Source organism: Puma concolor, chromosome B1, assembly GCF_028749965.1.
Source record: "Puma concolor isolate L17-30 chromosome B1, mPumCon1.1.hap2, whole genome shotgun sequence".
In the NCBI taxonomy this organism is placed as follows: Eukaryota; Metazoa; Chordata; class Mammalia; order Carnivora; family Felidae; genus Puma; species Puma concolor.
The window spans coordinates 143,315,254-143,331,160 of NC_141670.1; the positions used below are offsets into that span (position 1 = coordinate 143,315,254).

General features: G+C 40.4%; 1 protein-coding gene across 1 annotated transcript in view; it reads right to left on the reverse strand.

Annotated features, from left to right (window-relative positions):
- The window catches only part of FRAS1 (Fraser extracellular matrix complex subunit 1), a 438,063-nt gene that overhangs the window by 234,137 nt on the left and 188,019 nt on the right, over window positions 1-15,907 (reverse strand). The window contains exons 7-14 of the mRNA XM_086704782.1: window positions 15,716-15,799; window positions 13,494-13,595; window positions 13,062-13,253; window positions 8,266-8,355; window positions 6,124-6,159; window positions 4,361-4,508; window positions 2,490-2,633; window positions 1,056-1,190 (exon numbers count right to left, since the gene is read on the reverse strand). Of these exons, the coding sequence (XP_086560908.1) occupies window positions 1,056-1,190; window positions 2,490-2,633; window positions 4,361-4,508; window positions 6,124-6,159; window positions 8,266-8,355; window positions 13,062-13,253; window positions 13,494-13,595; window positions 15,716-15,799 (931 nt within the window). The remainder of the gene's footprint in view (window positions 1-1,055; window positions 1,191-2,489; window positions 2,634-4,360; window positions 4,509-6,123; window positions 6,160-8,265; window positions 8,356-13,061; window positions 13,254-13,493; window positions 13,596-15,715; window positions 15,800-15,907) is intronic.

Consider the following 15,907-nt stretch of genomic DNA (forward strand, 5'->3'; position numbering starts at 1 on the left):
CTGGCCTGTCTGCCTGCTCAGGTTTGCCCACCACTGCACACCCTGCCTTAGGTTCTGAGCACATCTGATTCTGTCTCCTCCTGCAGACCAGCTAGGACCCTGCCCTTTGTCTTTGCTTCCACCATTACCCCTTTTCCCATTCCTGCATTTATTTATTTGTTTCTTATTCCTACATTTAACAAAATTCTTTATACATTTACTTCTTTACTTATACTCATGATTATAATCACTATTAAAAACATGGTCCAGTATAAGCAACAAATTAAATTACACTAAGAGCACTCCAAACTCCAGAGACTATTATAATATTAAGAATATTGGGGCGCCTGGGTGGCGCAGTCGGTTGAGCGTCCGACTTCAGCCAGGTCACGATCTCGCGGTCTGTGAGTTCGAGCCCCGCATCAGGCTCTGGGCTGATGGCTCAGAGCCTGGAGCCTGTTTCCGATTCTGTGTCTCCCTCTCTCTCTGACCCTCCCCCGTTCATGCTCTGTCTCTCTCTGTCCCAAAAATAAATAAACGTTGAAAAAAAAAAAAAAAAAAAAAAAAGAATATCAACTAGCTCTTAATTTAGACACATAAAGCTACCAAAGCATGCAGACACTAAAGTAAGAGTAAATGGAAATGCCATCATCTATTTTGCATGTCCATGTTTGTTATTTATGACGTCACTTTCTTATTTCTGTTTCTCCCTCTCTCTTCAGGTAGAAATAAAGTTTTGAAAATATATAGATATATTTCTCTCTTCATTTTCATTTAAGCACTATGAAGGAATCACACTTACAATATAATGACAACCCTGAACTGAATAAAGAACTGTTCCAGTGCCCCAAGGTGTGTGCAGAAGGACTTAGAGAAATCTCACCACATGCACACATCACCAAAGCACTAATAAGGTTATAAAAACAACACGTGTCATCTCTCATCCACTGTTCTGGGCCCATCAGGAGTCTCTCTCAGAGTTTCTTCTCATACTTGAAAAGCTGCTCACAGCTCCCCGTGGCCCCGGATCACTTGGGGGTGGGGGTGGCTTTCTTGGTGGCCCAGCCAGTGATTACCTGAGCAGGAGTGGCGATCTTGGTAGAAGCCATCCCTGCAGGTGGGCACACACTGGCCATGCTGCATCAGCAGAGGAGGCTGGCAGGACGAACATTCCAGCCCACTGGTACACGTGGAGCACTGAGGCTGGCAGGCTGGCTCCAGACAGGGGTGGAAGAAAGAAAAAGGGAAGCCCTGATTAGCTCAAAGACACCACCCCTGTGCCAATTCTTACATAGCCCAATCCTGAGGCTCTGTACTGAGAACAAGAAAGGCAGGAAAATTACTCTACAGTCTTCCGTTATATAACACACACTTCACGCCAGGCAATGCACGAAGTGCTTTATATGTATGTGTGCATTTAATCTTTACAACAACCCTATTGGGTGGTTAACCCCAATTTTTCACATGAGGAACAAGCTACTAGAGGTTAAGTAACTTGCCCAGAGTGACATGAAGCTGGTATTTGAAGTCAGGAAGTGTGGCTCCTGAGTCTGTGCTCTTCTTATCCAATAACCCCCAATATCTTTCTCACTCAACCATTTCACAAGAATATCCCTTGTCTCTCCTTCCACAACCCATGGCAGAGGTATAAATGACTTTCAAAAAGTCTAAAGATTAGGAGTCAGGAAAGAAAGTAGGGGGAAGTAAATAATTACCTTTCTTGAGGCTTGAAAATATCCTAGAAACTATTCTAGGCACTTCATGTATATTAACACTTAACACAATTCTCACAAAAAACTTCTGAGGAAGGTACTAGCTAGTACTACCCCCCTTTATAGGTAAGAATACTGAGGCACAGAGAGGTTGAATCTCACACCCAGGGTATAAACCTATATACTCTTAAATGGATAATTAGCTCTATGAGTTAGAGATAGGGAAAAAAGTAACTATGATTTGGCCTCAAACAAGCCAAAATTCTTCCAGGTAAGATCTCCTTCTCAGTTGCATAAGAACTCTGAAAATTCACATGAACCCATTTTGGATCTCCTTGATAACCCACAGGAGATAAACTCTATTACTGATTATCTGTTTGATGTTGAACAAGCCAGTTAATTTCTCTGGCCCACAAGTTCCCCATTTGCAAAATGAGAAAGTTCTAGTAAGTGATCTCGAATATCTATGTCAATTCCAAACTTCAATCTTGGATTAACTGAGTATTGTAATAAATGACACGAAAGATTCTGGAGATATTACTATCTTTGAAAGTCTTCAAAAAATGAAAAATCCAATAACAACCACCTAGTAACATCAGACCTCCACATCATCTATCCCCCAGTAAGCACCTGAAATGTCAGAAGAAAGACACTTGCAGGTAGAGATGCCAAGTAACCTATGGATGACATTACTACCTTCGAAGGGTTTTTCGAAGTTATGCATTTCTTGAGTGCATCACCCCTCCTTGACAACAGTGAGCCTCAGTCCACATCTCGGCTATCTGCCCAGAGCCATACCTAAACAGAGAGCACCAGCCTGGTAAAATCCCAGACCACAGCTGTGCACACACTGTCCATTCCGCAGCAACTTTGTGGGGTCCTGGCAGAGGTCACAGTGCTCTGGAGACTGAGAGCAGGTCAAGCAGTCTGGGTGGCAATGAACTACAATCAAGGACAAAGAAGAGGAGAATTTGACAAAGACCATATCATTTCTCTTACATTCTTCCAAAAAAGAATCTACAGAGTATATGGGGCTATATCGAAGAAGAAGAACAGAAAACTCTAGAACTTAGGTATGAAAAAGACCCCGAAATAGCAAAAATGATTTCAATGCAAGATTTCAAAGAATCTCTCCTTGTCTGAAACACTATTACTGTCTCTGGTAGCTCCACATTGAAGACACTAAAAATGTTACAGGACAGCCCTATTAATGCTTCTACCTGCTGGAATGCCTCTACAAACAAGAATTATCAGCTCCATAATATATGATTTAAATGAATTCAATAGTTTATGTTTTCTTAGATGTTCTTAAGCTTTGGCATGTATAGAAAGTTAAAACAAAACACAATTTTTAAAAAGTTGTTTAAAAAATACAGCCAGGGGCGCCTGGGTGGCGCAGTCGGTTAAGCATCCGACTTCAGCCAGGTCACGATCTCACGGTCCGTGAGTTCGAGCCCCGCGTCAGGCTCTGGGCTGATGGCTCAGAGCCTGGAGCCTGTTTCCGATTCTGTGTCTCCCTCTCTCTCTGCCCCTCCCCCGTTCATGCTCTGTCTCTCTCTATCCCAAAAATAAATAAACGTTGAAAAAAAAATCTTAAAAAAAATAAATAAACAAAAAATACAGCCAGCTTTATTCTTTTTCTCTAAAATTCAAATCTCATTCAAAACAATTGGGATTATCATCGAATTCAATGTCAATTGTCAGCAAAGGACTTCTTTCAGGTTTTAAAGTTGTCAGGGACCTGATATTCAAAGTATAGTACATTATAACATGCTAAATATTTGTTTAGGAAAGCCCAGGGAGCCACTTTGGTGAAGGTAACGTAATTAAACCATAAAGTTGCTTTGCTTTTCCCATGATAAACTCTTCACAGAAACATTGTGATTAGCCAAAATAAGTTGAGTGCAACAAAAGCAACTGCCAATATGAAAAATTGCAACCCACAGAAGAAAACAATTAATTATGAAATATGAATGGAAGAAAATGCCACTTCTCCAAGAGAGACTAAGCTTATAGGCAAATTAGTGCACAGCCAGAGCAACTCCAATGCTTGCCAACAATTATTAACTGGAACTAATTCAACCCCAGGTGATTTGAAAGCAGAGTTGCAGAACAAGTAGATAAAATTTTCTTTTGGAAGAAATTAATGAGTCTTTAAACTTCAAAAACCCATTTGAGAACTCCTAAGGAACCATCTGTTTAACAGCTCACCTTAAGAAAAAGAAAAAAAAAGGACACCTGTAACAAACTTTCAGCAATTGCCCTTATATCTTTAACAATGGAACAGTCCTAACATATATATTTGCTTTTAAAAGTTTCTAAACTTTAGGTTATTTGATATCCATAATAATTTTGCAAGGTAGATGAGGCACATTTTATTAACAAGAAATTAAGATCTAAAGAGGGTCAATGACTCGCCCAAGATCACCTACCCGTAATCTGTTGAGTTTGGTAAATACATGGGCAAAGATTAAGCAATATCATTTGTTAGAAAAATTAGCAAGAAACCAATCAACCAACAAACCAACCCAGTAGGTGACTTAAAAAAAAAAACAAAAAACAAAAAAACAAAACAAAACAAAAAAAACCACGAAGCGGGGAGAAAGAAGATCTCTGAATTTTTTGACAGTGAAAATATCTCAGTAGACATAAATCAGACATGGACCCACCTGATGTGCAATCTGGACAGCACTGTCCCTTCACCACTTGGGCTAGTGTGGCCACTGGACATGGTGGACAAGAGGGCTCATAGCAAGTTACCTGAGAGCCCCAGCACTCACACACTTTGCAAGGGCCATCCTCCCACTTCTCCCCTTCCTACATGAAACAGTAAAGAATGATGTTATCAGAATTGCAAAAATTCAGAAGACAGTTTGCTGGTGGAGAAGTTACAGTTCCCATAAGGGACAAAATGAAAGTCCTGTTCAGTACCATGCAAATCTAACTCTGAAAAAGGACAGTCATTGAAGAGTTGTTTGGTTTTTTTTTTTAATTTTTATTTATTTTTGACAGAGAGAAAGAGCATGAGTGGGGGAGGGGCAGAGAGAGAGGGAGACAGAATCTGAAGCAGGCTCCAGGCTCTGTGCTGTCAGCACAGAGCCCGACACGGCATGAACCCACAAACTGCGAGATCATGACCTGAGCTGAAGTCAGACCCTCAACCGACTGAGCCACCCAGGTGCCCCAAAGAGTTTTAAATTAAAAAGGATAATATTACTCCTTCTTTGTTTATAATTGATTTATTTAAATGTAGAACCCAGGCAGAAAAATAAACTGAGAACACATTCTGGGGCTCATAAGTAAGAAGCATACAACACTTGTTTCTTAGCCTATCTCACCAAAAAACACGAGAGGGGATTACTATGTGCCTATGATTAGTGGGTACATTACATGCAATCTTTATAATAACAGTGGGAAGCTGGTTAAAGCCCTGAGTTTCCTTACAGTTACTCCAGTAAGAGTAACAGTAGAGTCATTATATTCTTAAAATTACAGCTCTTGTATGACCATTTTTAGTGGGCCGTAGATGTGCCATGGGCTTTATCACGCTAAAATATTCTTTTTGGTCAAGCAAATTACGGTAATGAACATTAATATTTTGATGGAGAATTCAAAGTGAATTATAAAGAACAATTCCTTTTTTGCTCACTATCCTACTCACCCTGAAGATAGGAAAGAGACAAGGGTTCCTACCAGAATGTTTTGGGGTGATGAAGGAGGTAAAACAGGAGAGAATAGAAGAGCATATTATAATATAAATATTTGATAAAATATTTATTAAACCAATTGATGTTGAACACTCCAAACAATTAATGTGGCTATAGTTAGCAAAAATGAATGACAATGTTAGAAAAATCAGGAATATTATCTTGAGAAGGCAGAAGTGCTTTTCTTCCATTTCAAGGCAGACTGGATTCCTGGCCCCCTTATTCTATAGCCTTCAAAATTTTAAGATTGCTTGTGTGAACAAATGTGCTTGCACTTTACCTTAAAAAGGAACCATACAATGTTTTCCTGTAAACAACCTTAAAAGAATGAACAATCAGTTTTGGTTTGGGGAACTAACACTCCCAAACCCCAAAAGCTCTCCATGCTTTGAAGAACATCAAATCGCATGGATGGTTAAACTGAATTTTCTAGGCCAGAAAAAATGAGAAAGAGGAAATCTTCACAAGAAAGGGAAAAATATGTGTAGGAGCTTGTAGTTAGAGAAGTATTATCAATTGGGGAAAAAATAAGGTAAATAAAGAAGCAAAGTTCAATGAATCAAAGTGTTAGTTATCATTAAGATTCTTAATCTGGGACCATGGTGCCAACAAACGTGACTATTAAAAAATACTATGGCAGTAAGGTTTCCCAGGACAGTTTATGCAGATCATTGCTTAAAACAATTCTACCAATATCTATGTACAAGTTAAAAATCTATACTTACTGGAATATGTTTAACTTCACTTGCATTTGAGGACATCTAGGAACAAAGAGAAATGTATTTATTATACCACTAAAAACACCATTAAACTGATCTATTTATTTTCTCATTTAAGAGTTATCCATTTTGCCCAAGTATCATGCAACATCATTCATTTATTATGAATAGAAAAAATCTATATACATCAAAAACAAGAAAAGCATACAATATGAGGTGAAGACAACATGCTTCAGAAATATTTGTGAATTCTGATTCTCCTTTTGTGCTTGAGCACTTGGCTTCCATTCCCTTCAACATGAAGGACTTCACAGTCAAGAAATCTAAGCCTGTGGGGGCAAACTCTTGAATCTTGTATGGTACCACAGTACTCTGGGGATTTCGACTCATTTAAAGCAACTTGCTTTTCTTTAACTCTGCCGGGCTTAATTTACCTCCAAAAATGGGTAGGAAAATTGATACTATGGTTGAGAAAATAGAAATTCTTCATTTATAGGCAGCCTTTAATCTCCTAACTTCTCAAGAAACAAGAACTAAATTATTGAATACCACTATGAAACAAACAATGCCAACAGCATAACAATGATGCCATTTCTTTAGCTTTTTGTTTTTGTTTTTGTTTTTTTTTTAACGTGCCAGCATCTGTTCCAAGTGTTTCATAGGTATTATCTCAATAGCCCCATGAGGTAAGTACTATTGTTATCCCTTCTTCACAAATGAGGATTAAGTAACTTGTCTAAAGTTATAGTCAGCTAGTATGTGGCAAAGTAGATATTTGAATTTAGAGCCCAAACTGTTAACCTCACACAGTATTCTCTCCAGCATACGCAGGTTGACAGACGCAATTTTCCCAAATCATGAAGAAAAAGTAGGTAGGAATCAAAGTACTTAATCCCAATTCTTATCATTTTATTCTGATTGGTCAATAAAGCAGTTGTCTTTATGATCAACTGGCCTATTTTTTAGAACACAATTTATCAACACTACAAAATCCCACGTGGAAGATCTAGGCTATACAAATAGAGCAAACTTGAAGAGATTAAGACAAATATTTTTTTTCTTTGGGTATATAATTCTTAAAAGTACAGACTTAGAAATAAAACCTTAGCAAATGGAATTTCATCCCCCATCCAATCCATCAAAATCCTTTCCATTCTACCTGCAAAATAAATCTAGAGCCTTCCTTCTGAGACCAAAACACCATCACCACTCCTGGACTATTGCAAAAACCTTCCAACCAGATCACCGACTGCCAGCCTCACCCCCTTCCGTCACTTGCTCACAAAGCAGCCAAAGTAACCCTTTCACAAGTAAGCCAGATCACAGCATGGCTGCTCAAAGCTGCTACAGCTCTTGTCTGTGTCACAGTAAAACACACGTTTACCATGGCATCCAGGCTACCTCGTGGACTCCGGCACCAAATCCTTTCTCCCCCATTCTCTTGGTTCTAGCCATAGTCACTTTCTTGCTGTTTCTTGAACACACCAAGCACACTTCTGCTTCAGTCGTCTTCATTTTCTGACTCTTCCTAGCACATTTTCTCTCCCCAGGTATCCACATGGCTTGCTCCCTCACTCCCCTTAGGTTCTGCTCAAATTTCTCCACATGAGAGACTTCCCCGATCATACACTAACCTTATGCACCTCCCTCCTCTCAGCTACTGGCAGGTTTTTGTCTGTCCCTTGTGTGCCTACACTAGAGCATGAGCTCCCCGCAGCAAGAGCAGTGACTCTTCGAGCTGTTTGATTCTGTGTCTCTAGGACCTGGCACAGAGTAGTTGTACACATTTGATGAACAATGAATGGGTAAAAGATATGAGAAGGTAATGCCCCCTCATCAAACTAATTTTGAATTATTAATTTTTAATAGTCTGGGGCGCCTGGGTGGCGCAGTCGGTTAGGCGGCCGACTTCAGCCAGGTCACGATCTCGCGGTCCGTGAGTTCGAGCCCCACGTCGGGCTCTGGGCTGATGGCTCAGAGCCTGGAGCCTGTTTCTGATTCTGTGTCTCCCTCTCTCTCTGCCCCTCCCCCGTTCATGCTCTGTCTCTCTCTGTCCCAAAAAAAAATAAATAAACGTTAAAAAAAAAAAAAAAGAAAAAAAAGAAAACAAAATTTTTAATAGTCTTCAGTTATTAGTCTGATACTCACAAATTCTACATTTTCTTCATAAACACAATAACCATTCCTTGAAATGCATTCAGGGCAGCATTTTCCATCTAAGTGAATTAATTCTTCACCCTGTAGAAGGATTGCAGAGGCACATATCAAATTACCATCTCTAGGTAGCAGTGCTAAATTGCACAACAGCTGGATTCCCTGACTGGAATGAAAAACCTTAGCAGATCCTTTGTTTTGGCCCATTGCTTACTCCATCTCCCCCTGTTGTCTTCCTATGGAAAATCTAGGCAATGCAGCTCACCCCTCCAAGTGCTTTTTTATTCCAGTTCTGGAATGCATGTGTACAGATCCTTCCATCATTTTCCACCCATGACCAGGAGCTCCCATGAATAAGAATTGCCAAGATTGTGACGTCTGAGTGGTTTAGTTGGTTAGGCATCCAACTCTTAATTTCGGCTCAAGTCATGATCTCACAATTAGTGAGATGGAGCTCTGCATCAGGCTCTGTGCTTGGGATTCTCTCTCTCTCCCTTTCTCTCCACCCCTCCCCCCACTCATGCACTCATGTTCTCTCTCTCTCTCTCTCTCTCTCTCTCTTTCTCAATCTCAAAATAAATAAACATTTAAAAAAAAAAGAATGGCCAAGATTAATTGTGGTAGTATTGGAAAGTTATGAATTTCAGAAAAGGATCAGGCTATCTTAAACATACAAGGTTTGAACTTGTGATTTGGTTTCATTAACAGTGCTCAAATCAAACCAACACTTTTTCTTGAATACGAAATCAGATACATCCCTGTATGCACAGATGCAGTCTCAGGCATAAATTAAACAGTAGAAAACTAATTTTTATTCAGTGTTCTGAAACTGTTATCCACATAATCACTATTTTTTTAATTAATTATAAGAGGAAGGAAAAAAGGTCACACAAAGAAGGTAGATGTTTAACTTTCAAAGTCTTACTATTTTAATTTCCCAATATTAATAATTTCATAATTTTTATTTTTATTATAAAATAATAAATGCTTACTAAAAAATTAAACAATTATAAATTCTATAACCTAGAAAGTACAATTCCACTGCAATCTACCTTCCAGGGAATCTGCTGTTAAAGACATGATTTTTGTTTATAATTTTTCATATGCATATACTAACATCTAATATCTATAGGCTAACGAGTATTCTTTAAAGCGCTTTCCACTTTCTAAAGATATATATACTGTCTAAAGAATGGTGATGTTTCTTTAAATCAAGACATTATTTAATTTGGGATCTACATTACATTTAAAGTGCAGAAACCATGTTATGTAAAAATTGAATAACGTAGAATTGAGCAAACAGAATAATCACAATGATATTTCATGTTTAAAAACACTTTGCGCTACAAAATACATAAAATAAAAGCAGTGGTTGTCTTTGAATTGCAGCATTATTGATGGATTTTAAAGTCTCTTTTCTACTTTTCTTGAGCTGTCAATTTGTGAAATGAATATGTATTATTTTAATGAAGGAAAATACACACTTTTAAAAGAAATACAAAAATACATGAATGATTGTAACTTTTTATAGTGCCTCAAAACTGATTTCAAAAAGAAAGGAGTTGTATAGACAGATCACTGTCCATCAAAATGTAATGCCCATCAGAGGCCAAGGGAGAGCAGTGGATGCTATAGCGAGCAGGCGTATTTACATATAAATGGTTTTGCAGAAACGTGACAAATCAGCTGGTAGCGCAAGACTAACCCAGAAACAGTGAAATTTGCTGTCAAAGCATATAAAAGGGTTTATATGCACGTAATCTAAGATGCTTAAAACAACATTTTAAAACAAGACAGAATATGTGTACTTCTATTGAAGACAAAACACGTGAGCAATTCTTGAGTGCCCACCCCATACATACAGAGAAAACTGAAAATGGAGCCGGCATCAACCCAGTAGGGCAAGGAAGGTAGCAGTTTTGAGTCTTCAAACACTACTGTAAATAACAGCAAGCCTTGCTGCTGGGGAACAAGGATTCAGTTTTGGTGAGGTAGGGAGTTCTAAATAGATGTGCTATTTATAGAAGAAGCCTGGATGCCCCAAACTGCGTCAGTTCACTGCGGTGAGGAGCTGGCTCCAATTAGCATTTGACTTTTGCTTTGAGAAAAATTGCTTTGTGGAACAAAACTAGTTCTTTTCTTTTTAAGAGGATTCTGCTGCATAGGTCAGATGGAATCTGCTAACCCCTCCCCACCGAATCACACCAACATCCATCCACCAGACGCAAGACTGTGTGATTCCACTCGCTTGCCCATTGGAAAAGGAAACACTCTTTTAAGGCAATTTTCCTCCACTGGAGAACGGAAAGGTACCTCATACTTATGTTATGCCTAGCCTCTTCTGTGCATGTTGCTAGAAGCTTCAATCCCACCTCCCCCACACTACCATCATTTTATGCCTCATATGTGAATGCTAAGTCCTTTAAAAAACAAAGTAATTTGACTTCTTGAATTCATGCTCAAAAATACCCCAAAATGTAGAAAAAATGAGAATCATCATACTATGCTATTTTACTATTGATTTATTTGTGTTTCGGTGTCTAGGGATTTGGTTGGACACATCAGAAACAAACGTCATATGATTCTTTCCTTTTTTAAAAAAGAAAAACTGTGTGCTGATTTCCATGCTACTCAGAACACTGCTGTTGATAACCAATGTGATAATTCTTACAGTGGTGAAGGTGCACAATTGTCTCTTCTTCTAGAAGTTTATTTTTTTGCATCTTTGTGGATGTACGTACACTTAGATTTAATCCATCCTTGGTATCTAGGATTAGAAACCAAATGACCTTGGTATTCCAGATAAGGCTAAAAGTGGGGTAGAACTGAATAAAAATACCAATAGCCTACTTTCACACTCCCCTGGCAGATAGTCATTTTCTTCAGATGCTCCTAATGCATTTAATTCATACTTCCATAATCATTGGTGCTACTGCATATTATGACTTCTGTTTATGTATCTGACTTCCCCCAAAGCCTGGAAACTCTTGAGATTAGAATGTGTCTTATTCCTCTTTTTATCTCCAAGCTAAGCAGAAGTTAGGAAGTTTGTACTCCAAGCGTTCACAAGGTCATTAACCAGTGCTATTTGCAGAAGCATGGCACAGAATGAAGGCTAAGGGATATTTCTGGTAAGGTTCAATTTTGGTTAAAATTTCATTCTGGTTCCAGTTTAGAACCCAGTGCCTTAACCCACATTTGGAAACACAGAGGTCACCTGGAAGACACTAGTTTAGTTAACTAAAGACCTGGAGAAATGGGTAAAGGCATTGGAACTCCTCAGTTCATAAATGAGGAGCTGGGGGTGAGAGAACTGGGAGGAGATGAGATTGTGTTGTGGGGTGACTGGAGGGCAGTTGAGGCCCTCAGCACTTACCTCAGTGGTCGCTCCCCATTTTTTCTAAGAACAGCAAAGATGACCTGGCATACGGGGGCCACAGATAGGTGTCGTGGAGGATAGCAGGCACTTGGAAATGCATTAGCATTGGAGACAGTGGGTCAAATTATTTTCTGTGATTGAGACTCTTTGTTCAGACTTCACTGGAAATAGGTGGCTACAGAACCCACCCCACCAGAATCACCTCTCCCACATTTTCCATAAACCCTGGGGTGTTATTAGGCAAATTGAAACCTTAGAAAATAACCCTGCATCCTCAGGGAGACTGCCAAGGCCAGGAAGCCCAGCCTCAGCCTGAGACAGAGGGAGAAAGAAAAGGGCCCTGAGTAGGATTTTTCTCATCTTCATCCAACCATTCTGACTCCCCTGACATCAAGAAGGAAAGGAAATGAAAAGGCGTGTGGGGGGAAATAAATCTGCAAAAGCAAGACCCTCTTTACCTAAATATGTTTCAGCTCTGCCAAGACTTAGAAGTAAGAGTCAAAATGAAAAATCACCCTGTCATTGACAGCCCTGTTTGAAAGGTTGTTCCTCCTCAGGCTCAGTGCTAAGAGGAGCTGAGACGTGGGGGAGAAGAACTAGAAAGAAAAATGCCTTCACAGACGTCCAGTGCTTCAGATCTTCTGAGTTTCCCTCATCTACTCAAGTTCACAACCCTGCGGGAAATTGGTGGGGCGGATGGGAGCGGTGAGGGAGAAGGACACAACTCTAAAAGCAATTTGTTTTGCAATGGGTCAAAATTGAGTTCAAAGAGGAAAAAAAAAAAAAAAGCAATTTCCCTACAATATACATCTATAGTCCAAACAGAAGCTGCTTTGTTAGAAGCTTCTAGAAATTCTGCAGACAGCAAAAGTTAACAGAGATCAACTGAGTTAATTATTTATGAGGTTCCCCTCCCTCTCTTTAAAACAAAAACAAAAACATTTCATTTTCTTTCCTGATCCACAGAAGCAGCCCGTAGGGGCTGGCTCTCCTTTCTGCTAAATGCTGCCAGTGGGGCCTGCAACAGAAGCTGGGCCATGGGAGCACCTGCAGACCTCTGTTTTACAAACATAGCAAGCTGGGCAGGCCCCCAGCCATGAGGTCCAGCTGCGCTGACTGATAGGCTAATGTCCCATATCATGTCCTTCCCTTTCACGTCTCCGGCTCAGGGCTTCCAATCAGACCAGATGCATTGAGAACTAAAAACTCCAGGGGGCTGTTCCAAGCCAGTCTGAACAAATAGTGACATTTATTTTACACCACAGAATCTTTGTGCTAGAAGACTCTGTGAAATGTGAGTGGTCAACCTGGCTGTCGCCTTTGCTGCCAAAAAGTAAGGAACAGGTTAGGGACCAGCTATCCCTTTGTAGAGAATTGTTACAGTCCAAGTGGAAATGCCTTTGCTTCTTACCCGGGCACACTCCACTTTGGCACACTCTCCAGTCTGGCAGGTCACTTGGCCGTGGTCACACATGCAGAACTCGCAGGCAGAGCCCTTCCACATTTCATCCTGGTACCGCACAATCCCATTGTGTGAGCAGCTTCCCGCAGGAGACACACATTCCTCACAGCATTCCCCGTGGCGCTGAGCCCTTCTCTGACCCTGAAGAAACAAAGATGGCAGATAAAGGGCAATGTTCTCCACCCGACCTAACCCAGCTGAGGCAAGTTCCTCTCTGCCTCAGCCCTCCTTTCTAGGAAGCAGATCTTTTATATCTTTATCTAATATTTCTAGGCATAATAAAACTTTCGATTCCCTCAAAAGACACACTGGACTAAGAAATGCATTTCTTAAATGCCCCAGAATAAATTTTTATAAATCAAGCTACACTCCATCAAATACCTTGTCACATCTTAGTGGGGGGCAGGCCTGTTTGTGGCACCTGACCTCACCCTGGTCACATATACATGTGGTACAGGCGTTTTCGTTCCACTGGTCACCATGCTGAGGAAAGAAAGAACAAAGTGGAAAATCAAATGTCACATATATCAAATAGAAACACAGGAACATAAGACACACAATTTTTGTTTTAACATTTATTTATTTTTAAGACAGGGATAGACAGAGCATGAACAGGGGAGGGTCAGAGAGAGGGAGACACAGAATCTGAAACAGGCTCCAGGCTCTCAGCTGTCAGCAAAGAGCCCAACGTGGGGCTCAAACTCACGGACCGCGAGATCATGACCTGAGCCGAAGCCGGCCGCTTAACCGACTGAGCCACCCAGGTGCCCCAAGACGCACAATTTTTATTACCATTTTTAATTGAGTCACATTGAATGTACTCCTGAGAATGATGTCATTTAGGCAGCAACAGCCTCTAAGAAAAAAGTCAACAAATGTCCAAAGGGAACTTTACATTCATTTTTATTCAACTACATGCATTCCACAGATGTGTTGAGGGCCTACTCTATGCCAGGCCCAGGCCCAAAGAGCCTCTGGAGCATCAAGATTCATAAGAAGACCCTGTTTGCTGCCTAATCAGTGGTCATTCTTTAGCTCCTCTTCTTTGCCAGGAGACCCAGTGCCTACTGCCACATAGTCACTTTCCCAGCTTCCCTTGCAGTTGGAGCAAGGGCATTTCCCAATCCTAACTGAGGAGACCTCTGAAGAAGTTTGCTATAGCATTGGAAGCCAGAGACTCTTCTCCCATAAAAGAAGAAAAGCCATCCCTTTTCCACACTAGCCTTTAGTAATGATTGTGTGTGGATGAGCTGCCTAGACTTGAGGAAGCCATCTTGGGGACATGAAGGGACAAGACAGAAAGCAAATGACAACATGCAATGGATGGTAGGGTGGACAGATCAGAAAAGAGCTTAGGGGTAACTGGATGGCTCAGTCAGTTAGACGTCTGACTTCAACTCAGGTCACGATCTCGCAGTTTGTGAGTTTGAGCCCCGCATCAGGCTCTCTGCTTTCAGCATGGAGCCTGCTTGGGATCCTCTCTCACCCTCTCTCTCTCTGTGCCTCCTCTGCTCACACTCCCTCTCTCTCTTTCTCAAAAATAAATAAACATTTTTTTAAAGAGCTTAGATCCTTGAAGACATCACTGAGACCTGAATTGATCAACCCTACAACTGCCCTATCTCTACATTTCTTGTTATATGAGATATTTCATGTTTTCATTTTAGCCACTTTTAGAGGAGTATTTCTGTTACTTGCAACCAAAAACATCACAATAGATATAGAGGCCATCTCTTCCAGGAGAAATTAATCTGGCACATATGTGGCTATTGTATTGGACAACACAGATCTAGTACATACAAAAATCCTTTCCCAATTAGTTATGCTCATTCAGACTTCAAGTGACCCATCAAGAATTTGTGACACTCATTCCCTAATATTCAGTTCCAGATTCTGTACTGAGAGCCATAATTCCAATTTATACTTAGTCTTCCATAGAGTGGCTGGCAAACAAAGAAGTAGTCGGTTTTATTTTTTGTAGGTTCTTTGCTTTTGAATAATGTAACCTTCTTTTGGCTCAGTAGGGCACTCCTAAGATAGAACATCCATTCACTCATTTAATTTGCTGAACTCATTTTTATTTGGCACCTATTATGTGTTAGGCACAATTATCTAGATTATTCCAATAGTACTTTCAAGTGTGCAGTTTCCACCACCCCTAGCTTCTCACCTCTCTTGCCACTCTCCCCTACCACCCCCATGCTTCCCCACAGTGTAAGGCAGGCAGAAGCTGTCTCTGGATATCAGTACATGCAATCCAACCAAAGCAGATAGACATTCCAGGGCCTCCAACCTAAGTGTAAACTGATAGTAACCAATGATAGTCCTTTTTTTCCTTTGAGACGTGTGAACAGTAAGTTCACCAAGGTTCGTGAACCAGGTGCTGCCTGCCAGCACATTCCTTTATATTTCTAATCCCCTTCAACTTAATTTTTTCATAAAGGCTTTCCACAAAGAGAAGAAAAAAGCTGTTTATGTACTGAATTACTAATCTTGGCAAAGACTCAGACAAGAGGGTGGGGAGGTGTGGTGGTTGGAAGGGCGGAGGGCATATGTGTGAGAACGTATGTCAAAACACCTACAGTGGGGACATCAAAGGTTACCTCGTATGCTTGGCCAGATGCAGAGCAGGATCGGGAAGAGCACTGTGGGCAACATTTTCCAGGAACTCGGATGATAGTTTCATCCTTAGACCCAAAAAAGGAACAATCCATCAAAAGGAGACATTAATAAAACCCACAACAGTAGGAAAATTTCATTCATAGCCCACTCAATCATGTGCCTCAAGCATCCAT